At 43.9% G+C, this 25,411-nt stretch overlaps 2 protein-coding genes and 1 long non-coding RNA gene across 3 annotated transcripts in view; 2 read left to right on the top strand and 1 right to left on the bottom strand.

The window, feature by feature from the left end:
* Positions 1 to 19,965, bottom strand: part of LOC122397948 — a 30,102-nt gene extending 10,137 nt beyond the window's left edge. Inside the window, exons 1-3 of the mRNA XM_043397470.1 lie at positions 18,940 to 19,965; positions 16,299 to 16,442; positions 10,874 to 11,051 (exon numbers count right to left, since the gene is read on the bottom strand). Coding sequence (XP_043253405.1) covers positions 10,874 to 11,051; positions 16,299 to 16,442; positions 18,940 to 19,816 — 1,199 coding nt within the window. The 5' untranslated portion in view covers positions 19,817 to 19,965. The remainder of the gene's footprint in view (positions 1 to 10,873; positions 11,052 to 16,298; positions 16,443 to 18,939) is intronic.
* Positions 3,564 to 5,763, top strand: LOC122397953. Its single transcript, XR_006259161.1, has 2 exons — positions 3,564 to 3,735; positions 4,674 to 5,763. It is a non-coding gene; the product is annotated as an uncharacterized LOC122397953 (long non-coding RNA).
* Positions 19,966 to 23,152: 3,187 nt separating the features above from the next.
* On the top strand, positions 23,153 to 25,075 carry LOC122395211 (arrestin domain-containing protein 17-like). Its single transcript, XM_043392623.1, has 7 exons — positions 23,153 to 23,270; positions 23,412 to 23,555; positions 23,734 to 23,948; positions 24,024 to 24,212; positions 24,308 to 24,510; positions 24,697 to 24,845; positions 24,945 to 25,075. The coding sequence occupies exons 1-7, from the start codon at positions 23,153 to 23,155 to the stop codon at positions 25,073 to 25,075; spliced, it is 1,149 nt and encodes a 382-aa protein (XP_043248558.1).
* The last annotated feature ends 336 nt before the right edge of the window (positions 25,076 to 25,411 follow it).

Genomic DNA, 25,411 nt, shown 5'->3' with positions numbered 1-25,411 from the left:
GAAAATAAATTATGTGTCTGCTACTTTTATTCGGGGGATGTGTATGCAGTTATTCATCCGAATTGCTTAATAGTCGGAACTTTTTTCGTGGGATCTCGTTAATTCTCGCCTGACGCTCCGTTGCCCGAGAAAAAGTACATTTATAGTCGTTTGTACGTAAAAGGTTGGCGAGAAAAAGGGGTCGAGACGACGAAAACCTTTCACGGGAGCCAAAGAACTAACCACCCTGCGTGAAACTTATTTTCCTGAGCACGTTCCCTGCGGGATCGCTTTCGTAGGCCTAACTGAAGCGGGCCACAAAGAGACTGTGACTATTTTGGGGCACGATCTGAGAGAACCAGTGGGACAGAATCGGATTCAATGAAATTTCACTCTATTTATTATTTTAAGAGTTCATAAATACGTTCGGAGAATTGACGTTGCAATTAATCAGCAAACGATTCGAGTGAAACAACAGCAATCTTCTCGAACGAATTCTCGAGTCACTTCGGTGCTCGAAGGTTTCGTCGGCGACGTTCGGACAATTCAATTTTCCACCGAAATTTATGCAAGTGAAAATCACCTTGGACGAGCACGTTACGGCGCATAGAAATAGCGCAGCCTTAGTCATCATTTTGTTACAACAAATACATATAAATAAAAGATCTATTCTCGTCTGGCAATGCTCTTAGCGCGCCAGCGTCACCACGGAGCAATAATTAAAGATTCCCGTCGAAATTTCTGCGGAATTAATTGGGACGGATTCGACATTGGCTGACAATTACCTCAAATAAATTTATTTATCACCTTGAACGGAAACGGAACATTGGCCGATGTCCACGGATATTCGATTCCTTCGTGACTCACCGATTATTAGTCACGAACGCTCGGAAAAGTCTATGGCGATCGCTTCGTGATTCATTTTCCAGCTCGAACGATCTTTAATTTTACCCTGATACATCATGCGAATCATCTGGATGGTTCAATTTTATTTGCATCGGGCGAGCAAGATGATATTTTTCTTTAAGATCATAATTTCTACTACTGCGAGGCTGCACAAATCCTACCAGCATGATTTAGGAATCCGTGCCCATGTTCACTGCCACGCATCCAGCTAAGAATATACGATTATGTGACAATTATGGGCTCGTGAAACTTGTGGGGGATTACGAGTGCCCATAAAATTAATCACGGTCTCAACTGTGGCTTGAAAGTGGAAATACATCTAATCGTAATTGCTATATCAATGTGAGAAAGAAAATTATTAGATTCAAAAACCGACAAGTGTGATTTACAGACCTTTGCGCGCATTAATATAGAAAACTGAAATTCGTTCTCGGTAAAGCGTGTAATAATAATTTTCAAGATCGAGCTAAAATTTCCAGTGCTAGCTCGCGTATAAATTAGCGTCAAATAGGAAACGTGATATATAAAATACTTTGAGTCGTACGATCTTGGCAACTACCTCGTTCGAAATGAATTACCTCGAACCGATCGCCGGGTAAAAAGTGCAAAGGAAATTTGTAGAACCTGGCAAAAACTCAAGCTGCTTTTCCGCTGTAAACAGCGTTCTGGTCGGCGCTGTAGCGCGGAATAATGCCAGAGCGCGTATCCTTCGTCCGACGATCGAGAATAATTTACGAACGAAGGCAAATACGAGCGTTCCGGAAACTTCTGCAGTTATTTTTCACATCGGGGAACACCCGGTGGCGGAAATTGCGCGAAAACGGGACCCGCGTCACGCTGGACACTGTTTCTATCTAAACGAACTGTACTTTCCCCGGCGAACAATTACTGAAACCGAGTCTCGAAGACTGTCCGTAGCAGTTCAATTCGTACGAAACTCGAGTCGAGCTCTGTCATACCGTGCTCGTTAATTGGACTCGCCGTTTCCTACGGTTCCATCGCGTTTTTCTCGAATCCAATCGAAGAAATTAATTTCTTATTCAATCGCGTTAAACGAATCCCGACGAGATTTCTATGCGTCCGCTGATTACTTTACGATTTATCGAGGTAGCCATCCATTGTAACGAATTTTGACAAACTCCCCCGATTACGTTTCAACCGTGCTCGAATTAAACAAATTTTAAATCACGAGCATTTATTGCATCCAAGTGTCTAGCTTCTATCAAAATAAATTGATCTAAGAGGGTCGATTCGTTTCTTTCGAGCAATACTGGCTCTTTCCTGGTACTTCAGAACGAGAAGTAGAATTCTGTGATCGAAGGTCTCGTAGAAGTTGGATCACCTGGAGAACAGAGTTTGCGGCGATCCGAGGATGCACAATGCCTCATCCCTCACAGTTCATTTAACTGAAACTAACAAACGTCGATCCTAATTCCTCGACAAGACGAGTTCCTTTTCTCAAGTTTCACTCGAGAGACTTCATCCCCGTTATACTCGAGTTACTTGCCCTGACTGCGAAACATCCCTCCTGCACGCAAACCCTCGGTATATCTTCGCGATCATCGAGAAAAATAACAACGTCTCGAACGCGTTATTGATGTTTCTAACAATAGAATAGTAGATAATTGTTGTTCGAGACAGCTTCGTTCAGAACGATTTCCGATACGCGGGCATGGCGGAGAATTTTCATGGAAAATTTTGAAATAAAAACTTCCCTAAGATTAAATTATTTTCCAACTTCGTCGTTCGAGCGCAACGTTTTAATAATAAACAACCGAGTTTTCTTCGTTGGTCGGTCCAGAGAGTGCGACATTTTCATCGGCGTACAGAGGCAGCGAAGAAAATATATTAAAAAGTCTCTGCTAAAAAATTAATAACGTATATTTTCACGGTACTGCTGCACATTATGTGCCAGAGATATTCCTAAAGGTCAGCTCGAGCGGAATGCAATGGAGGAGCCTCGACCTGGAGGTACCGCCTCGATGGCTGGCGGTAACCTCCAGGTAAATTTTCTCTGCGTAGCAGTTTCAATGCGCATATGCAGGTATTCGTATTCTAAGGCTCGCAATGAATAGAATTAAAATTAACATCACTCGCAAAGATAACGAAACAAAGCCAAACGAGACACAGGCTTATAAGAATGTTACGTATCGTTTCCATCTGTTGAGTCTATTGCTCGTATATTTTAATTTTAGTATATTACCACGGTAGAACCTCGTTCCTTGTACGACGTTGACAAGTAAAGAGGGTCACTGAGCAACAAGTGAGGTTGCAGGTAGTGGATTTCTCATTGGATCCTTGGACTGTTGCAAGAAACGTGGGCTGGAAATTCCAGCAAGACGCATTTCTAGACTTATTAGCAATGGTCACTGGCACCTAATCGTGAAAAAATTGTAGAATTTTGGCACTCGGCGCCTTTTACTCGGTAATTATTCATGGTCGCTGACGATTCTGGGAGAGGAAAGAAATCATCGTCTGTCTGGAGCGCGCGAGGCATCGTTGTCGGAAGAACATTGACTCAGCCGTCGGGACGCATACGTCGCGAGCCATTCGAAATTCCACGAATATTCCTCACCGCTTCGGAAAAGATGCCAAACACGCCAAACACGCCGAACATTTTCCTCCCCCCCCCCCGTGGCCCCCTGGCCACTGTATTTTCTATCACGTGATCGCGGACTTTCCCTCTCCCGTGTCCGAATACCGGTTTAGAATAACCCGAAGCTCCGACGTTCGCCCCATTCGCGAGTTCGATCTCGAGTTGTTCGCGTACGCTTCCTCCTCCCTTGGGAAACCGACGAGCCCCGGAAACCGACGCGAAAAACTTTCGTTCCATAATGGAAGTCGCCAAAGGTGCGTGTAACGAATTCAATTCGACCCGCGATCGAGTCCTCCAACCCCTAACTTTCCTCCGCCGCCATAACAGATCCACAGAACTGGATTTCAATTTTTTTAAAATATTTACACGGTTTCAAAAAGCTTCCCAGTTGGTCCGTTAACGTTAAACCTTGCTACGATTTTATTATTTGTTCTAAGTCACGAGTTTGGACAATGTCCTCCATGCCCATGCTTTACAAGAATCATAATTCCAGAAATAGAAGGTATAATGGAATTCTTCTTTTGTTCGGCGATACTGTCACTTCAACGACGCGTCTAATGTTTTCTTTCAATCACGGACCGACATCGATATCTTTTCGAGGGAAATACTATTACCGTGTTTCCGCGAGATCCTTCGAATCGGATTTTAATCAGGTTCGAGCTCCATTCTCTAAAAAACGAACACCCGTGTTTGGCAAACTTTATCCTACAATGTTCGGGCTCATTTTTCAAAAAGGATTACCTCCTGTCGGATGCAATCGCGTTCAGAATAAAAGCGATCCGAAAGAGTCCGCAAAGTTCCGTTAATTCCACGAACAATAGAAAAATGCCAATTGCAATTGATAGAATCAGTTTTGACTTATTATCCAACCCCTTTTTTCTTTCGTTGTGTGCTTTAACGACAACTTGCGTGGGTTTGTTATTAATAATTCACTGATTTTTACTACTTAACGACTCCTATCTAAATTATCGAACTCGATATAACAACGAACTTCTATACAAATTAATTAAGACTGTAATGTAATAATATATAATATCGAATTTAACATAGTATAGAAGCGATGATAATATCAAATTCATTTATATGGGAGTTGGGAAAGAACTATTGTTGATACCCCATAACGAAAGCTTGCTTAGTGGGCGAAAAGTCCTGGAAAAATGAACGTAAGGAGCATTTGTTTTCCCTTTTTCAGCAAACGAATCCGCCGACAGTCTTGTCGCGCAGTCGTTGAACGTCTCGTCGGAGTCCACGTCCGTGTCTACGATGAAGTCCGTGCAGAGCGTCCAGTCCAAGTCTGTGATCGAGTCGTCTTCGTCGATCAAGTCCGTGTCCTCTTCGTCCACCAGGTCGCAACAGTCGATGGAGTACGAGGAGACGGTCGAGTACAGCGACTAGAAAAGAACCATCACCAGAAACCCTTTCTCGACGCCGTGCCACGCGGGGGAGGCTAGACGCCGGTATTTTTGACTCGACTCCAGCACGGGATCCGTCATCTATTTTCTCCGCTCCCTTCGAACGCGATGGCGGTAACAATTCCTCGATCGGAGCTATCGTTCTTTCATCACCGTTCGAAGACATCAACGAGGAGGATATTTTGACCCCGATTCTTCATTTCTGTGATTTCGAGCAACGAGCACAGGAAGCTGATCCTCGTTCGAAAGGAGTCGGGAAAAACTAGGGACCAGGGGTTTGACGAAGTGTAATCTGATCGATGATGTGTCATCCAAAGTGGGGGACGCGATCCCTAAAAGTTTCTCAAAGTTTACCAATTCTTGGAGCAGGCATTTCTTTTCTTTTTAAGGGACACCCGCCAAAAAAATTTGAAAACCACTGCGATGGTTGCGCGATTGTAAGAGCAGTAAATCGTTGATCGGATTATATTTTGCCCGTCAAACCATCGATCGACGGTTCGAGAGATGCATCGGGGATGCAGTTGGAACTAGATCGAAGACGCACACGGAATCGAGTCGAACGATATCGACGGGTCAAGGCGTCCAGTGATCGAGGTGCATCACAGAAATAGCCATCGCGTTCCGTGCTGCGTGATAATGAAAAAGAAGAAGAAGAAAACGAGGGAACGTTTCGGAAGCCTCGGCCACGAGCTGGCTCTCCTCCAATCGGCGTGGTTCACCGCCAAATACCTTCTCTTCCCAGGATTTACACCTCGATCGACTCTTGGAATCCTCCTTTGAATACGCAAACCTCTTCATCACTGTCAAGTCTCGATCCCAGACTTCGTTGCGAGCGTTCGATAATCTTTGTACAATAAAGTTTCTAAGATACTTGTGCTTTTGTTCCTCCCATGCGAGTCTTTACTCCTCCACTCTCCCAGTTACGGAATAGACGAGCGTGGTTCGCAGACACTTTCGAACAATGGGGCTTATCGAATTTCAACGAGACGCGTGTCGGAATCATAAGTTTCGAAGCAGACGAGATACGTTGATATCGTACAGAATGTTGCCAGACTCCATTATTCAATTATATCTGTACAGTTTTTTCAATTAACATAATTTTCGTTAGTTTTATAAAATGTAATGATGTTAAAGAATGTCTTTTTACTGATATAGAAAACGAATAAGTAATATGATAAGAATGTAATTTAAAAAGGAAACACAGGACCCCGAAAATTCCACTTGTTCCATATGTTCCAAGAACGCCTGCACTTAATTATGCTGAACGAATTTCGATACACATTGATTCTCATATCCACGTATTCTCTATTATATCTTATCACTACGACTCGATAGAAACTGGTAGCCGAAGCCAAAAGATAACAGCATAGTAAGACAATAGATTATACAGAGTGCACACGATCGAAAAGTAAATAATGGCCTCCGCGTAATAAAATACAGATGTACTCAGAAAATATCCAAAGTCGATTTTCTTCAAAAACAAAGCCTCCAACGTAAAAAGTTTATTCTACATTAAATCCTCGTAATTTGTACGTTGGTCTGCTTACCGATTGAACAATAAATAAGTACTATATTCTTGATCTTAACAAACTTGTAGCTGCGAACACATCCGTTTCTCTTGCCTCTATAAATTGCAATTTTGTTTACGGAACCTCTATAAATCGAAGCCTCGTTGAGAAGAAACTTGTGTAACTCGAGACATTTTTCACTTCCCTTCGACCCGTACCTCCGGCCTGGCTCTATTTACGGGTACAGATATCTTCGTGCATCGTTAGAACTTTGTTTAAAGTCTTTGCGAATTTCTTTATTCCCGACGTACCGCGGAGCATCCGGCAACGTTCTAAGGATGATTGCTCCGAGTAATTCCATCCGTGCTATGTGGGTTCTTTGCAGCTATCCCCCGGAGCGCCGTTTCCATACCTACGGATAGGTTTTATTATCGTTTCGTGGACGCGTAATTTGTTTCTAACGCTGACATTCGGATCTGCCGCCAGTTAGCCAGTTCGATTAGTTGCAATTTCTATTTTCGCTTATAATACGTTGCCTCCGTGGTTCGAGCGTAATCGCGAGCCTAGATATCTCGCGCGATTCGTATCTGGAATATTTATATTGTTTGTGTTGACACGCGGTGCATTGTGCGTGCACAACGCAAGGATTATGCGACTGCCTTTACCGGGATTAACCTGAATACATTTATACATCAGCCGGTTTTCAATTTTTATAATGAATTCTAGCGTTCGTAGATCCCGGATTTACGCGCGATATCGACGAATATCAGAGAATATAGATTTCTAAGATTCCTAATTGATCTTTGAGAAATAAATTCTTTCTGCCGCGTGAACGTTAACACGAGCGACTAAGGATCTTTTAGGCGAAAGTTGTCGTTGATCTGTTCCCGTGTGTAAAGGAGCCAAGATGCCCGAGGGAAAGACGACTCGAGGCAAGGGAAAGTTAAGGCGAGGGGAAATTCACTGTGTCTCTTCACCGAAATTAAGTGGCACGCGGCGGGTGGACTCTCGGGACACGCGGGAAATGTCGTGGAAAGTTTTACAGGCCACCCATGTTCCGAGGGTTCTCGTTTACGACTTCCAGGGCTTCGCAAGAGCGGGGGAATTTCAATATCTTTGGTAAACTGGGTAAATATTCACGGGGGAAAAAATAATGGCGGAAGGAAGAGAGGCTCGAGTCCGCGAAGAACTTTACCACTCGTCGAAAGTTTGTTTATTCTACAAACGGAGGGACGATTTCCAAAAAGTTTGAGAATCGCTGGTCAACGAACCGATCGAACATTCTGTCGACTTTGCCGTATAGTGCAATGAATTTCGAACTAAACTAAGCTCCAAGGCAGGAAATTCCAAGTTGGCACTTGGAGAGGTGAAAGTTGAAAATTAGGAAGTTAACAAAACGAAGATTGAACGTTTGAAAATGATTGGAAGGTACGGACCTGTGCTTTCCAAGCGGATTTAGGAACCAAATGCCCTGCAAACTGTAATTTACAAGGCTGCCATAACGCTGCTGTTTTCTTTGCGTCTTTATTTCCAGCACGTGTTTTTATTACGCCTACAAGGTTTCCTTCGACATCAAACAACTTCCATATAAGCCAGTATTTCATATTTTTTTAGAATCACCGGGATATTTTAGGTGGGCGAAGTTATTACCCAGCATGTGCGTATTCAACGTTCGCACTCTTTGTCCGTAGCGTTTACTCATAAAGGGTGGCTCGTCGACTTTGCCAAGCCCCGTCTTATGAGATTTCAAACAATACAACACGCATGCTCAACAGACACCAGACTCGCGTGAAAGCTAAATTCCAAAATATACTTCTCGCATTCCTGACGTTCTTGATTATACATAACTTCGATTCTAAATCCATTCCAGGATAGACATCGAGTCGGAGGGTAGTTCGTCGTCTGCATGAATTGCCCTTAATACTTGAAAACACGGATGATTTACCGGGTCGTTTGTCAACGGGGTGGATTTATCGCGACAAACACGAAAATAAACAACTCCGTCGCGATCGACGATTTCTCTCCCCTTATCGCGAGAGGATTAAATTTTCGGGAGGGCGAGCGAGGGTGAGGGGGTGGCGTTGGCTCGATTGTCATAAATTTTTATCGCGAGAATCAGTTTTCCGCGAGCTAGGTACAAACATCGTTCCCATGGGCAGGAACGATTCCTCTCTGTCAGAGTCGAGAAGACTTATGGGCTCTCGTAACGAAAGTCGAAGGAAATCGAACGGAACGATCGTACATGGCGTCGCGATACAACCGACAAAGTCGTAAACACGGAAACGCCGCGCACCCTCGACGCTGCCGGAAACGACCAGGGGAGAAAAAAATGTCACGGGTTAACAGCATACGTGCGCTTATTCCCGTTAAGGGCGTACAGAACCCTAAAAATCCAAATACTTTTCTCCATAAATTTCCCGCCCCGACGTCTTGACACGATCGACGCTTCCCCGTCGTGCACAGGGTGTTCGCGTTATTACCAGCCACCAATTCTCATGGTAAACGATCTGTATATTAAAAAAAAAAAATGAAAGAAAGGAAAATTTTGTTTCTGGAAATAGACGTTGACGAACATTCTTAAAACAAACTGTGAAACGGGACCCCGATTAGTTTCATCGCGGGGGTGGCGACGTTATCGTATAATTTAAGGAAACAAGGATCGATATTCGTTAAGTAGTTTCTTGAAGGCTCGGAAAGATAATAGCTCTGTAGGAACGATAACGAAATCTTGTTTTCTGTATAAGTTCGAACGGGGAGCGCGGGAAACAAATTAGAGAAGTCAGTGTTTATCAAACTGTCATCCCTAGAAATGCCCTTAAAAAGTGTTCAATATAATAAATCCCTGGAAGAGCCACGGGAGTACAGTAATTTTATTTTGCATTTGTCTGCATTGCTTTAGTAAAGAGATTCAAATTAAATTAGGTAAAACGATTACAATCGGCCTGATTTATGTCGTGTATGGTGGGAACGGAAGCTTTGAGTAGACAGCTAATACTATTCCGACTGTGGCAGGGTGTTCGGACAGCAGAAATCATTAATTTTGTTTCGACTAGATCCCCTAATGCCATCGCCGGCACAAAGAACGAGGGGAATTCACGCAGAAGCAGAGTGAGGCTTCGGCGATGATTAGGTTACCACGTCGCTGCCTAATTGAAATTGCGTTGGTCAAATTTTGGATGAAATAGTTCCATTTAGAACACTTTTCTCGATACTGATGACACGATTTACTATCACTTTCTTCTTTATTTCTACACCCACCGATTAATCTATGCTTCTAACCAAACCGATAACCATTTCACGTCGATAGAAAAGTCGCGAATGAAGATAAATTAGGTAATAATGAAGGATGTTTAAAGGGTTTTCGGGTTATCCGTAAAACGAAGAGAGTTCGAACAGATTTGTCTCATTATCATGCACTATGGGAATCGTATTAGGGGAAATGAAGCACGAATGCCTTTAATTGGATGAATTACAGTTAACACGAAAATCGAACGTGACGCGTCGAAACCTAATTAATTAGTAGCAGGGATTGTGACACGACGATTGGAATTAAATGTTGCTGCGATAAGTCAGATAGAATGGCTCGTGATCGATGAAACGAGCATGTCGCTCATTTCGCTTGTCATTGTTCTCGTTCTAGGTCGGATTCAGAGCAATTCAATGGAAACGGAAGGAAGACCGGAATGCTAATGCTGAAAGTAGGGAAGCGTAATCGGGTCGGTGTTCGAAGAACGCACTCTATTATCCGGCTTCGAAATTCACTAAGGGAGTCCCGTTAGTTCCCCCGTGATCCAACTTTATGGAGAAATGTAACCAATCTTTGCTAGGACATCTGTCTCGAATTTTTCAATTTTCAATTCCAAGGTCCAAACACGGATCTTCAAATCTAAAACGCTCAGGTGGACTGTGAGACTTCTTGTACTCTTCTAATTCCTAAAATTAAGATTATGTTTTGATCTTCATCGTGAATTTTCACGTGAACTTTACTCGTTTTGACGTAATGGGACTTTAGCATGCCCGCCTCGCTTACCTGACTCGTACCTCTAATGGGCTTCTTCTTGCACGAATAACTAAAGCAAAATGTTTATATCGGACAAGCTACTATATCAGAGGACAGGAAAGGCGGAATAATTTGAGCTTGTAGTGCCATTAATCCTCCAACGATCGCAAGAACATTACAATCTCTCGTACGATAACTATGAAAGTGAGTGATGGATGCCTTAAAAATTTCATACTGGTTGGGATCGTTTAGATATCTCTGGTACGATAGTAACGTGTTTACTTTCGCACGGTCCTTTCTGTAGCCCTAGTAAAATACAAATAGTAACTTTAATTTTCGTAATACCAATTATTGCAAGTCGTTTTGAGAGTGGCTGTAATTGGTACAAAGAGCCGCGGATTGGCCTCGTTCCACAGATATTGTCTTTTGATTACGAAGGCGCAAAGTAGCCCTTTTGTTTCCGATTCGTTACCTGCTACTGTTGACGGAAGTGTTGCTCCTGCTGTGTCTCGAAATAATCGAATCGCCGCGATTAACGACGCCTCTTTGGGTGATGTTGAACGCCCGAAGTCGATAGAGATCGTCACCAGCCCTCGGGTTGTATGCTTTTTCTGGCAAACTGTGTACACGCGGCCTGATGTGATCTGGCACTGCAACGTATCAACGATGGACAGTTAATTAAAGCCGTGTTGTCGCTTCGAACGAGACAACGGACAAAATAAATGTCGGCTGGACATTCCGTTAATCAGATATCGATCTTCGTTAACAGATACCGTCCGTTTGTTTCCGAGTTACTTTCCCCAAAAATTTACAATGCTCTGATTGCAATTCGACGAAAGATACTAACAACATCACTCGACGCGAAACATTTTTATTCCCAGCGAATTCGTTAAATGTTCCGTCAGGTTTCCCGTTTGGCGAAAGGAGTCTTGAATTTTCTGTTAAACGCCTCGCGATTTAACGATTTCCGCGATCAAAGCGCGACGGGGCAACGACGGCGCCAGCTTTTGCTTCGAGAGCCCCGGCAATTTCCCGTTAGAAAACGCAACGGTGCCCTCGAAAAGTCACGTTTCGTCGACGGTTAATTTTTATCCCCCTTTTTCTCTCAAACGTCGAACGCAAGGAGAAATCAATTGTCGGCCGCCGATGCATCCAATCGAGCCACCGACTTTACAATCTCGAATTCGTTCGACGACGTCACGCGAGCACCAACACGCGCCCCCATTCGCGAGAAAAACGCTCGACCGTCGAAATAACGGAAATCTCATTGGCGATGCTCTCCAGTCAAAGGCAGAAATTTAATTGATCCCTCTCCGGTGAAAAATCCCCGGGACACCGTTTCGTTTCGATCTCGCGCAAACACCGCCACACGCTATTAACATTTCCAATAACTTCGACTCTGTTTGCATTTTTAATTAAACCCCGGAATTATAGTAAACTAGTAGTCTATCAGATGTGGCTAAATTTGGGGATCCCAGGGTGTCTCCGCGCTTATGGTTCCGGTCGAGGGTTACCCATGAATTCGCGTTTTTACGTCAGAAGTTTTACGTCGAAGCGTGCACAGTAAACGCGAGTACTTGTAGATTCGTGCAACTGGTTCCTCAGGCCCATGCTCAATTATTTTCTTTCTATTTGCAGCTCACAAAAGAATCAATCGATGGAACCGAGATTCGAAGCTGAAACTTTCATTCGCAGAGTCGTTGCTTAAGAATCGAACCACTCGGCTCGTGACAGATTTCTTTTCTAAACGAAATACTTTTCCTCGGCGTCGACTCTATTTGCACGACCCTTGTTCGCGTTCCTGATAACCGGACTGTCGAACGAACAACCGTTTCATTCTGTATTTATCATACGACTGCTACGTTTTACCTTCCTAGACCCGCTCTCTTTCAAAACTCGATTTTTGCAAACTTTATATCTCATTTTCTTGCCGTCCCTTTCAAGGGACGTTGAACAATTTTTCCCCCAAACGAGTTTCGCGGCAACTCGAACGACAACTTTGCTTTTCGATGGAAATTGAGCCGTAGGTTCGACTAGTAGGTCGTCCGACAAAGCGTGGACGACGGTTTGGCATTTAATGCGGTTATGGGCGACGAGGCACTCAAGAAGTTCGTCGTCTACATCGGGCTATCTAATTACACCAACGACGCTAGGCTGCAAGGTTCCTCCCTTGAAATTGCTCGATGGTGTGTTCGTCGGTTCCGCGGGAAATTTCAATGCCACGACCGCTGGCTCAAGTAGGGGACTCGCGTTTCAATTAATTAGTCGCCAATCAAGTTCGATCGTCGGTACGACAAATCGGTGCGATGATGGGATCAGGGGGATGGGTGATGATGGTTCGCGTGGCGCGCGTAATTCGATTCGCGGTAAGATTGGATTTTGTCAACGATTCACAAATTCGGATTCACTTTCTCAAATAAAAAACTCTAAAACAAAAGCCCTACGATATACGATCCCAACATCGAAATTAAATCGAACACCAAAGTAGCTTTAACGATCTTAAATGAATATTCTGGCCAAAAGTTCGTGTTTGGTAATGATGGATAGGTAAATAGCGAACGACCCACGACGCTAAAACGCCCGACGAAACCATTCGTATCGAAAGGGTAAAGGAATTCTCTTTCGACTCGCTTCTTTCCTAAACCACTGCACACATGGTCGATCGTTTTTCCCAAGGAAACGATACAATTCCGCTGAACGCTTTGTTGCGAGCAACGTATCCTCCCAGCAATGACTTTTCTCTCATTTATTCTCATGTTTCTCTCGTATTTACCATTCCGCGTATCTCTCCTCCGCGGTGAACATCCCTCTCGAATAGTCCAGCATTTTTTTAACCCCGGTGGTTTAGAAAAATGATGCGCGTTTTATCGCAGAAAAAAGAAATAAATAAAACAGAGTTTTGGACAAGTTATAAATTTACGAAATCTATTGAGAAAGATCATCGTACAGTATTCGAGCCTGTCGTCGCCAGACATTTCGCGGAATATATTAATTCAGAACTATTTCCAACTGCCAGGTACCATTTGTCTTGTTTTAATCTCAGTGGTAGCTAAGTAAATACAAATTCTATTGTTGGAAATTCTTGGACACGCCCTCAAAAACCTCCGGATGTTAAAATTCAGTGATAAATTCTAGATCTAAAAAGTTTAAGATTGTGTAAAGGTACAGCAAATGTGAATACAATAAACTGAACTAGACAATACTGATATCAAAATGCCTGAAAAATGGATTTCGAAATATATTTGATCTCTACAAAATAATTGCATGTCTGTGGCGTGGGTTGTTAAAAAAAATGCTCACGTAGACGATTCAAAACTATTTGCTGGGAATACTTTCAAGAGCAATCGATCATTCCGGTCGCCGAAGTCGCAAGAGTAGAAAATGTAATTTCAAAAGTGTTTTGTTATGCATATAACTTATATCTCCGTAATATGGACCATCGAGTTTATCGTTTCTTAAATCGTCAGTTATCCCATTCGATACGAAAACGCAAGATTCAAAAGAGAGAAAAGTTCTGTTCGATCATCAGGATTAACTAATGCTTACCAAACACTCCTCCCCGAACGAAAAATGTCCGTTTCGATTGATTTTCACATATTTACTCAAGTTTCGAACGTAATCGCGACGGCCACATTGCGAGTGTTACCCTGTGTACATTTATACACCGAAGATACGACTCGTGGTTATCAAAATTCCAATAACTCCTGTACACGCCGCAGGCCACGGAAGCGATAATTTTCGTTGCACATCGATTTTCTATTTTTAGTCGCGGTTATTAATCAGAATCCCCCGCCCATAAAAGGAAAAAATACTCGTTATCGTCCGCATCTACGTGGCGACCAATTTTTTCGCCACCCTTACGAGCAACAGTTGGTAGCTCTTGACGAAATGAGTCATGTCTATGAAGTGCTATCTTCTATACCTCGTATCGAACTATTAACTTCTCGTATCGACGATCGTATCAGAATATTAGGAGTTAAATAAATGCTCTATGAAAAATTGAATAAAATCGATGACCTCACAGGTGACTGTAAAAAATCTTCTTTTAAACTGCGATGTGAGGCTAAAGTGGGTAAGAACCACTGTCCTAATTCTTCGTTCTGTGAGTTCCACGGGTCGAGAGAGCGGTGGCAGGGAGTCTGTTTACGGAAAGTATTTACCCGGCGGACGTTGGCCGCGTAATTAATTTCCGGTGTGCAGATACGACTGCCTCGGATACTCGGAGCGTAATCCATCAGTGTGATACGCTCGACTTGGTATTCCTAGGCCGCCTGGAAATTTCGGGATATTGCCCTCCCCACTAATTCCAGGAGAATTCCAGGAGAATACTAACAACGAATTATTGAAACAATACAGTTTCGTTCACGCAAAGTTCTCGCGACCCGTTTACCAGTTTCAACATTTTTGACGTTTCCCTCTATTGGTCTTCGCGAGCGAACTTTAGAATAATAGGAACGGTTAAAATAGCACCGTACAATAGCGTGTTACTCCGATTTCACAAGATGGATGGAATATTATTGCAATATTATAAATACGCATGTCAGACTACAACTTCGTCGTAGCGTTAAACAGACGGTAAAAAAAATTTGTTTCGTTCATGTTTCTAACCCCTTCGAAACTCATTAATTATGACCTTAAGCCAACATGAATTCTCGAGAAATACGAATTTGTGTAAAACATTAATCTGCACGAAAATTCGATGGAATTAAACGGTGTATTGTTGTACAGTGCTTAGGGCATTGTTTCGTTCCTATCGATGCAGTTACAATTACCGCGACAAAGTCAAACGTCGACTCGATCTTCGCGCCACCGACGATGCTCGATATTCGCTCGAACAGCGAGTGGAATCTGCGAGGATTTCCAAAGATAATTACTTAAGAAACAATTCGCGCGATTCCCAGCTTCCGCGCCTCGAATACGGAACACAACGAATTATATCGAGTACGTGTGCACATTCATTTCGTTAGCGGAGACCTCGCTCCGCATTCGAATTGTGCATTCAGAGTTTAAACCAGGGCAAGCTGCACCGTGCCATCGTCGCATCCGATACGATTCGATATAAACAGCATCACGGTTGCTGCGAAACTGTCGTTCGATCCTCGACACTGTATATAAATAATCTCGGAAACGCGTGGCCATAAAAAAAACGCTGTTACGCCTCGAGGGCTATAAAAAATAACGTTTACGCTGCCATGAATCGTCGTCGATCGGATGCTCGAGAAGCCATTTTCAAGTTAATGTATCGCGTGCAGAGAGAAAGATTAATCCTAGAAGACTAGCACCGATTGCAACGATTCTACTTTATATGTATGAAAAATAAAATAATCTGTTCGCTGAAAACTTGAGGCATGCGAATTGAATTTCCACAAGAAAACGTTCCGTCAAGGAAGATAGTCGTAAGCCCGAAGAATTTCGCATGAAAATTTCTCGATTGCTTCTGTTTTATATTACGCAAGCAGAAATTCAATTTCAGTTATATATCTTGCAGTCTGCCACGAGCATGATTATTTTCTATAAAGCTTCGGAATGTTTTGAAAATTAGATATTTAGATGGTCTTCCCTGGAACAGACTTTCCAATAAATTCCTATCCGACGCGGTCATTAATCATGGAGTCTCTTTTCTCTTTCGATTCAAGAGAACTGTTTTCTTCAATCTTGATCGCATTTAACACATTATTGCGAGCGACGTCGTCTAATAATTTACTTTTAAAATCGCTAACGTATCAAATATGGCTCGCGTTTCACCAAGGGTCGCAATTTCGTGAGGTGCAATAAAAGAAACCCCGCATAAAACAACCCCCACGGCTAAAAACCACTCTGAAATACATAGTCAACGACCAGAAAACCTTAAAAGAATCGCTTTCGAGCGAACACCGACGAGAGAAAAATGACATTACCTGGCAGCTCGAGGAAGTTCGACGTCCTCCGCTGTCTGCCACGCGGATGGGCGTTGAAATTCAAAGGACCCACGTCCTCGTTGCTGACGTTGGACAAATTGGAGCACTGACTGTCACGGGAGCCGCGCCTGGACGCCAGGTAGGCTGCAAACACACAACGTGTACACGCGTGCTCGCACGACGGAATTACATCAAACACGGGGGGGGGGGGGGGGCTAGTTTCTGACGCGCGCCGTTTCAAAGGGATCGTGGGCAGATAAACCGTGACACAATGCGCCGGAAGCTAATAATTTCTAGCCCCCGAGGCTGAACGTCGCCATGAATGACGATTCATAGCGACGTCGATCAACTTTCCCGCGTTTGATCTAGCCAACGCGCGCGCGCGCACGAGAAATCTCTGACCAAACGCGGTTGCGATCTCGCGAGCGGATTAAAGATCGAAGAGGATCACGGGGGATTAGGTTCTCGAAATACAGCCGAGTCTCGGGGCTTTCGAGTCGAACCAGGATGGAGGAGGAAGGCACCGAGAACGACGAGAAACGAATGGAAAGGGATGAGGGACGGGGGTCGGGCTCGTTTTATTCCCGGACCTTTAAATGAGAATCCCATCAGGGTGGGTGGCCTCCGGAGGCCACCGGGGAAAAATGATTACAGCCAGGAGACTCGATTTTTGATCCTCTCTTTGTCTACGCGTTATGATGCCATTCGACGTTACGAGATCGCGCGTAATTAGATAAGCTTTCATCGGAGAGCCCCGGTAACTCGGAATTCTATCGAACGATTCATTTTGTGGTCAATATTTTATCATAGAAATATACGCGTACGTGTCCTTTCTTTTTTTATCGTATCTGATGCTAGCTATCTTTATTGACATTAGAAACTGGTTGTAATTTAACTTCAAGTACACAGTTTGTCGAGTGGAATATTGGGGATGATACGAGTCTCGATGAGGCAGGGAGTCGAATGAAACGAATAAAAGTTATTTGGCAAACTTTTAACTTTATATTTCCTCTCTATTTTAAGCGAAGTTTGTGAAGGAACTTGTATCTCTCGACGAATGTTTTAAAGAATCGAAAATAGGATAAATCTAATTTGCAGACTCTAGAGTTTTGTCCGAATTCGATGGGCGACGCAAAGTCCTAGGATTTGGATTAAGTGAAAGAAAATTTTCGTTTGAATAGAAGGCTTAAATGGTAAAAATTCTTGCCGCCGCGGGAGTATAACCGACGAAACGATTATTTGAGCCATGTACGTGCCCTTATTCGTATTCCGCGGTTTCGCTCGACAATTCCCGTTGATTGCGAGACTCGATCCTGAACATCGAAACGCGACGATGGTTCTTGCACTCGGAAAAACGCGTCTCGTTATCGCGTCATGAGGATGCAAAAGAGATTTCACGACCAGAATCGTTTCCACGTCTTGCAAAACTCTATTTCGAATCAAACTTTACACAAGATCCTTACGAAACACGACCTTAAAAAAGAATCGAAGTTTTTGAATTGAAATCCGAATAAAAAGTTCCCGCTTAAGGTTTTCTAATACCTAGAATTTGTGGTAATTATGTCCGTTAATTACAGCGTGTTTCAACGGCCGGGAATTTCCATAAATCATCCCTCTTTTCAAACAGAGGACAAACTTACTCCGACGGATAATTATTCACATCGTTGTACGCGGTTAAGAACTTGAACTCGGGCAAAAATTAATCACGATACGGACAAAAAGGACACGCTGCCGGGCGTATTTGTAAAATTAATTCGATACGAGCGCATAACGAGTCACGTAACGCACGAACCTAAGCCGATCAATCCGTGCTGATTAATCGCCACGTGATAGCGTTGTCTCGTGTTCGTTTCGACGTCCGAGTAATTAAATGCGTTATCGTCGACGACCCGTAACGTTAGAAACTAAAATAATTTCAATGGTCGGCGAGGTAAATCGACGCGAGAACGAAATCGATAATTCATTTTCTCACCGCGGCGGATTCGGTAATTAATTTTTTTCATTCGCCGCACTTTGCGAACGCGTTCCGATTTGAAAACTTGGCAATGGGAAATAAAGTTTCCCGACTACGCAGCAGCGCGAAACTTTCACGCGTCGATGTACGCTGGGAAATCCTTAAACGGTAAACGAAGGCATCACGAAAAAAAAATTAACCAGCCAAGTTCCGCGATCGATACGCTCCGGAAAAATCTGAATCTGGAACACTTTTTCTACATAATATCGTGACTAAAAAATGTGGTTGCATATGTTGCAAAATCTTCAATATTCTTATGGTACTGATCAGCAACGTACCATTGTGAAATATAATTGATTACTGAAAGCTCAAATTCCTTGAATGTTCAAGGGTTGGTATTCCGATGCACAGTGTAGCATTATTTACAACTATTTACAGAGATATGGTAATTAAATTAGCATATTCCCATTATTACATTGTTTCCTCCAAACGTTGCTCAATTATTGGAGCACGAAAGTTCCTCTAACTAGGAAACAAGGTCAAACGGAGCACGGTCTGACTCTCCACCCACCCCTACAGACGATACTAAGCTCAACAACCTGTTCCCAAACTCGACATCCAGGACAATAGCTAACAGAATCCAACGACGAAAAGGACAGTCAAGAAATAATCGAAAAGCGTGCTCACCGAGGCCACCCTTCATCGAGCCTCTTCTCCTAGGGCTGGACAGCAGAGTCACTTCCGTGTCCGCGTCGTCCATCTCCGTCAGATCGCTGGTCGACCTCCTCGAGATGTTCATCTCGTCCCTCCTGTAACCGGGATCCTCCTCTTTGCTCTTTCCATTCTCGTCCAGGCAGCCCTGACTGCGATTAAAATGGCCGGTCCTCTTTGCGCTCGGACTCTCGCTCCTCTCCTTGAACAACCCTTCCGCGGAAGAGCCCATCGACGGACTGTTCTTGTAACCAGCGCTGTTCTGCTGGTCCAGGTTCTGCTCGTTGTGCTTCGAGCCGAGCAACCCACGAGACAACGAAGTGACGATCGTCGGGGACATGGGACTCTTGGATCCGCTCAGACCGAAACAGGAGTTCCTTCGATGATCGAAAGGCTTCTTGGGGCCGAAGCTGGACGAGCTGGGCGACCTCGACGGTACCAACGGTGGTCCAGAGATCGGACTCTTCGGTGGGTAGCTCAGAGTCTTCCCCAGGCTCTTTCTGGACTCGCAGAACTGGAATATAGGCGACTTTCTGCCCGGAGAGTGCAACAGGTCCCGATTCGGACTCTTCGGGCTCCTGCATCCTTGGCGTACGTAGTAACTGGGACTTCTCAATGGCCGTTCGTGCTCTTTCGTTCGAGCAAACTTCTCGTAGTCGAAATTGGCGTTCGGCGTGTCCGGGTAACACTCCGGCGGGAACTCGAAGACGAGCGGCGTGCCTGGGGATTTGGTTACCGATAGCTGTGTCGGGCTCCTCTGGCCGCCGATGGGGATCGTAGGCAGTTTCGGTAGCTGTCGAGGACTCCTCGGGGATTTCAGGTGTATCGATTGTCCGGGACTGCTCGTCGCCATCTCGTCGACGAGTCGTTGGATAATGCTTCCCCGTTGACTGTCCGTTCCTCTCCCTTTGATCCTCGTTCGTTCCGCTTTCAATCTATCGAGGGAGGGCTTCTCGTCTCATCGTGACCCCGCGACGACTACGGAATACCAGATCCTTTCGTTCTTTCGTATCGCCTCGAGCTCTCTCGGAACGACGCGAGAACCTTTCGTTGCGGACTCGATTCTCATCTCCGTCTCCGGCGTTCGACGCTTTTAAGTAATGGCGATCCGGAGACACGATCCCCAGGAACGGGGAATCGTCGCGTTGAATCCAACGATCGAGACGCGTCCGGGATACTACGAGCCAAAGAACCTGAAAATTCCAGATCAGTTCAGAGCGCGTTCCGATTTCGCGAATACAATGTGTTCGGGGACAATGATGGCTGTAGAAGGTGTATTTCCTCGCGAGAAAATTAATCGAAAGTGTAGAATAAAGTTTTTCATTTCGAACGGGCAGAATTGCAACGATATTGGAACGATCGCAACGTGAAAAGTAAATATAAAAAATGTGCTCGTAATTTTCCAGCGCTCCGTTCGTATTTGAAAATGCTCGATAATTAAAAACAGAGTCAAAAACTCGCGAAGGTTTTGGTTTATCAGCGACGGAGTAATTTCTACAAACTATCGCATACAAGTCAAAGGGTGCTATATGCTTTGTAGGAAATTAATTTCGTTTAGTTACCAGGAAACGTAATTTCCTTGTTCGGACACGTAGACTGAAGGGTTCGAAGGGTTGCGAGGAACGCAAAAAAAATAGATTCAAGGAATTACGATAACGTTTCAGGGATGTGAAGAATGTCTCGTAGATCGTAACCTAATGGGAGACTTGATCGAAAGGAAAAACGTCGAATTACAAAATTAAATTCACTGATTTAAAATAACATTGAAATTCTGTTCGATACAAGCAGCGTTTTCCGTGTGGATCAATTATACTTCTAATTATTACTAAAAAATAATTTTAACGAATTTTTGAAACTAATATCATCTTAATGTATCGTAGATGCAAACAGAGATTAATCTCGAAAGCACCAAGACGAATTAACCAAAGCCGAGAGCTTTACTGTACGTAACGCTATTAAATAATTCAAACAACTTCAAGTCCAATCGTAAACGCGTAATTTACAAGCGATGCCCACGCGAAAAAGACACATGCAGCCTTCGATCCACAGGTTTCCCGTCCCCAAAAATATCCTCAAATCCCCCCAAAATATACAAGAACTTGGACAGAAACGAGAACTATAGGTCAAGTTTTCGTATCGCGCAAACTAATAACGACTAACAAGCATTTCTGTCGCGAGCACGCAATATCTGGGCGAAAATACGGATTTTTTCCCCTTAACAGCCAAGCATCGCAAAGAAGAATTGTTCGCAGCTAGGTTCCTCCGTCGGAGAGGGTCAATTATCTAGAAAGAAGAGCGGAATATTGCCAACTCACCGGACGCCACGAAGAATTAACCTGTTGATCGTAACCGTACGAGAATCACCATTGCGTTGTTCCTTCCCCAGCAGCAATTTCGAGGCGGTTCTCCTTCGAGGAGGGAGACGTTTAGAGGAGATGAGGTTCCGCGGAGAGGCCGACAACACGATAATAGCAGCACCGAGGGAAATTCAGTGACGTAGCGAGGATATTTACACCGAGAACGTAGCACGGAAACCCGAGGTGCCTCCTCGACAGAGGCTGCCGCGTTACTGAGGGGTTGAAACGCACGGGCCAACGACGGTCCAATCCCCGCTTCGAACTTCACCCTGCTCAACCTCCCATTTCATCCTCGACCCTGGGGGCTTTCGTTCTGTCCGCACGTGTCTCTTTATCAATTCGATACATTACGTTTCCCCAGAAACTCCTCCGACGCTGGACCTTCCCTCACCCTTCGGACAAACGACCCCCCCCAATTACCGAATAAATATATCGAGAACGTTTAGCCTCGACGATTTTCCAGCTCGAATGCGCTTTTTCTCGCGTTATCGGTATTCCGAAGTAGGGTACACCGATGGTCCATAATTTTGGCGCGAGAAACTAAAAATTGGATCCACGTCGAGGGGAACATCTCTCAAATTACGAACGCGAAGTGGATTATTTGACAATAAAAAGATAAACAAGTGATATTTGGAGAAAATTGTCGATTACACTTGTGTCTCTCCAATGTTCTTTATTTCTACTTAGACTGAAGTTCTTAAATTTTGATTTTGATATCCTATTACCTAATTCTTGCCAATTCAATTGTCTTCGAGCTAGTTAGAACCGGTTGAAACGAATGATACAGTAGCAATATCGATGCTCGCACCAACAGAAGTGGAAATGACGAGCAATGGTCAGACGCGGTTGACAAATTCTACTTAAACCATGCGTGCTCGAGCAACCGATCTTCTTTCATGAAGTTTGTTTTATTACACGTTGTTAGCGACCAAGTAGACGGTTAGAACGGAGATTCGTGGATAAAATATCTCGAACTACCGAGTCGCTGTTCCTCGGAAGGGAAATTGGTTTCTCGCAGCGAACCGCAGGGAGTTGCTGGCAGAACGAAGGGAGGTCCCTTCGGTGTAATCGATGGTTTTCGACAGCACCGTAAACGTCGACCGAGATTGCGTTGAAATTTGCGCCGCGAGAACCATCGCGGTCCCGCGCGCTGCGGGATGCTCAAAGCTTGCGGTCGAACCACTTGCAAACACGTCCAACAGGTAAACGTTCGATAAATGGAGCCTGTCGTCCCGTTTGTCGGGATCCAACCGCGAGACACGGCTACTGTCAACGCGGAAAATTGAACCTTGGAGCCGACAAAGTCGAACGTGACTCGTGGCTTTTACCGTTAGGGAAACGTCGCCTATGAATAATTTATATTGCAACGGTTCCGTTGCACGCACGGCGGATCATGTTAAACCGGAACGACAAACGTGTGTTTACTTTGCAACCTTTTCGAATTGTTTTCATTTCTTCGTGTCCTGCACCGAAGATTAAGAATCGCACTGTAATTACTGAGGGAGTCATGCAAATAAAGTCGAGTTGAACTTTCATTCTACTGTACGAACAATCTTGCCCCTCGACGTTGACTTTTACTAAGCCTTTTTTTTTGGAAATCACGTGCAAAATTGAAGGCAGAAACATCCTAACGTTACGTCACGAGGAAACGCATGATATTCAAATCGCAGTAAAACGCAGAGCTTTTTATCTAACGATAAGTGAACGACCACTGTGGAAAAGTAGACAATTTGTACAATGAAAGACGCGTCGAACGATGATTACGATTTATCTATTTTATCTTTCCCTCGCTACGATGATCGAGTCCACAGGATGAAAGATCAGTTGCGTGCATGATGTCGTTGAAGACGTTTCGCGTGGTTCTCGATCGATCCCGCGCCACGTACGTAGGTGGTGAAACCGTGGCAGGGAAAATCATCTTGGGCAACGCGAAGGAGAAAAGCATCAAAGGTTTTGATATTACAAAATCCTGTTGCGTTTATCCGTTCAATGAAAAACACGACTGAAAATGAATTCCTTTTTAAAATGTCGTACTTCCGAGTGTTAACGCCCATCGAGTAATTTACCCTAAACCCCATCTGTCGATCGTAGGGATGTACCTCGTAGCCAATGGAGAGGCCCGTGTACGTTGGACTGAAACGGACACCGACCTGGATAATAACAGTTGCGATAATACTTACACCAACTCGGAGAATTACTTCAAGTTCAAGTTCACTATACTGAAAGCTACTAATGGTGAGTAGACACACGACGAGTGGTATTCAGTTGGTAATACAGAACACACTGCGTGGAATTTCACATTATCAACCAAACACCTCCACCGGGCTCGGTAAAGAATTTTTTTTCTCGAAACTGCGCAGGATTTCGGGGGTATGTCTATTCATAAAAAATAATTGCAATTGATATTTTTCAGATAATACACGGGTACAAATCCCTGCGGGATACCACGAGTACCCGTTCGAGTTTCAGCTACCCCATAACATCCCCACGAGCTTCGAGCACATATACGGGCACATAAGATACACGGTAAAAGCTGCGATCGACAGACCATGGAAATTCAATCACGAGTGCAAGATCGCGTTCACTGTGATCTCGAATTTGGATTTGAACGCCTACCAGGATAAATGCGTAAGGGATCCATCGTTTCCTGAAATTCTCGCGTACGTACTGCAAAAATTACGCGAATCGTTTTGTTTCACGCAGCTGGGTATCGACGACGAAGGACGTAAAAATTTCTACAGATGCTGCTGCATAAGCACAGGATCGTTAAACGTCCGCCTCAAAGTTCCTAGCTCTGGATACGTTCCTGGAGAGTCGTTGGTCGCGACGATTAATTACACGAATTTGTCGAACAGCGTCGCGATTACGGGGATCACCACGAAATTGGAACAAGTGAGAAACCCTGAATCGTAAATCAAAGGCGAGCAGGCAACCTAGTATCGTGGACGAACAAGTGATTCTAATTCCGTCGAAACTAATTGTTCAAGGAGCTTAAATTTCACGCGATCTCCGCCAAAACGAAGCACGAATACTCCGAGATATCGTCCGTCAAATACACCGGACCCTTTTCCAACATCGGTCTGATCAGTTTGGATTTGCGAATACCACCGATACCACCGTCCAATCTCGAATACTGCAGAATCATAAATTTGAACTACAAATTGAAAGTCTTCGTCCATGTTTCGGGAGCGTAAGTAAACGCGGGCTAATAAGTAGCTTAGCGCGCGGAAATTCCGATAATTGAAATTATAATCTGATCGTTGACTTGCTCATCAATCTGACAAAGTACTTGGATCTATACCGTCCCGAGAAGTTAAAAGATCCATGTTTGACGATCTACCTGTTGATTGCTACTCGTTCGTTTGCCCAATAATAGACACTTCAAGTTCGTCAGAAGTTATCCACTTTTGATCGGATCGATACCGTTAAACTATTCACCGGATAAAACAAACACTGAATCCGGAACTGAAAAAGAACTCTCGAGGAATGTTCCAAAACCAATGTCGATTGGTTTACGACAAAGACGTAAGGAATCGATAACCTTATTCAGTGACTTGTAAATGGAACTTTCTAAAATTGTTTTACGTTGCTCTGGCAAGACTAATATTTTTCCTTTTCATCCAGTACCTTCGTCCTACGAAGAATGCGTATTAGGAGCTGAGAACATCAAGGATCACGACGAATCGAAATACGTTTTGGGTGCCGACGCTCCCTTTTCGCCTCGATATCCTGTTTTCGATTACAAAGAAACCTAAGTACATCTGACCAAACGATCTTGTCTCTATTTGTATTCTCCTGGTAAAATGGATGAGTCTTCTATCGAATAATTACTCTTTGAGAATCTACCTCGACCATTTCTATAAAACTTTAAACATGCTTTTTAACTATATATAATAATTGTAATCACATGTATGGTTCACGAACCAATAAATACCTTCGTTGCAAATGAATTTACCTGTTCATTGTTTCCTAGAAAAATATATCTTCGGTAAATAAGAATTCAATTATTTACAGCAGTATATAAAGAAATTCCTGTCCAATCTCTTCCTGAGTCGCTACGCTATCGCGAACTTGCAAAAATTCGAATCGAT

The sequence above is a fragment of the Colletes gigas genome, unplaced genomic scaffold, assembly GCF_013123115.1.
Source record: "Colletes gigas isolate AHSC1104 unplaced genomic scaffold, ASM1312311v1 Colletes_gigas_Sc00001, whole genome shotgun sequence".
Taxonomy (NCBI): Eukaryota; Metazoa; Arthropoda; class Insecta; order Hymenoptera; family Colletidae; genus Colletes; species Colletes gigas.
The sequence above is the reverse complement of the archived record's forward strand: the minus strand, read 5'-3'. Positions and strand labels throughout refer to the sequence as shown.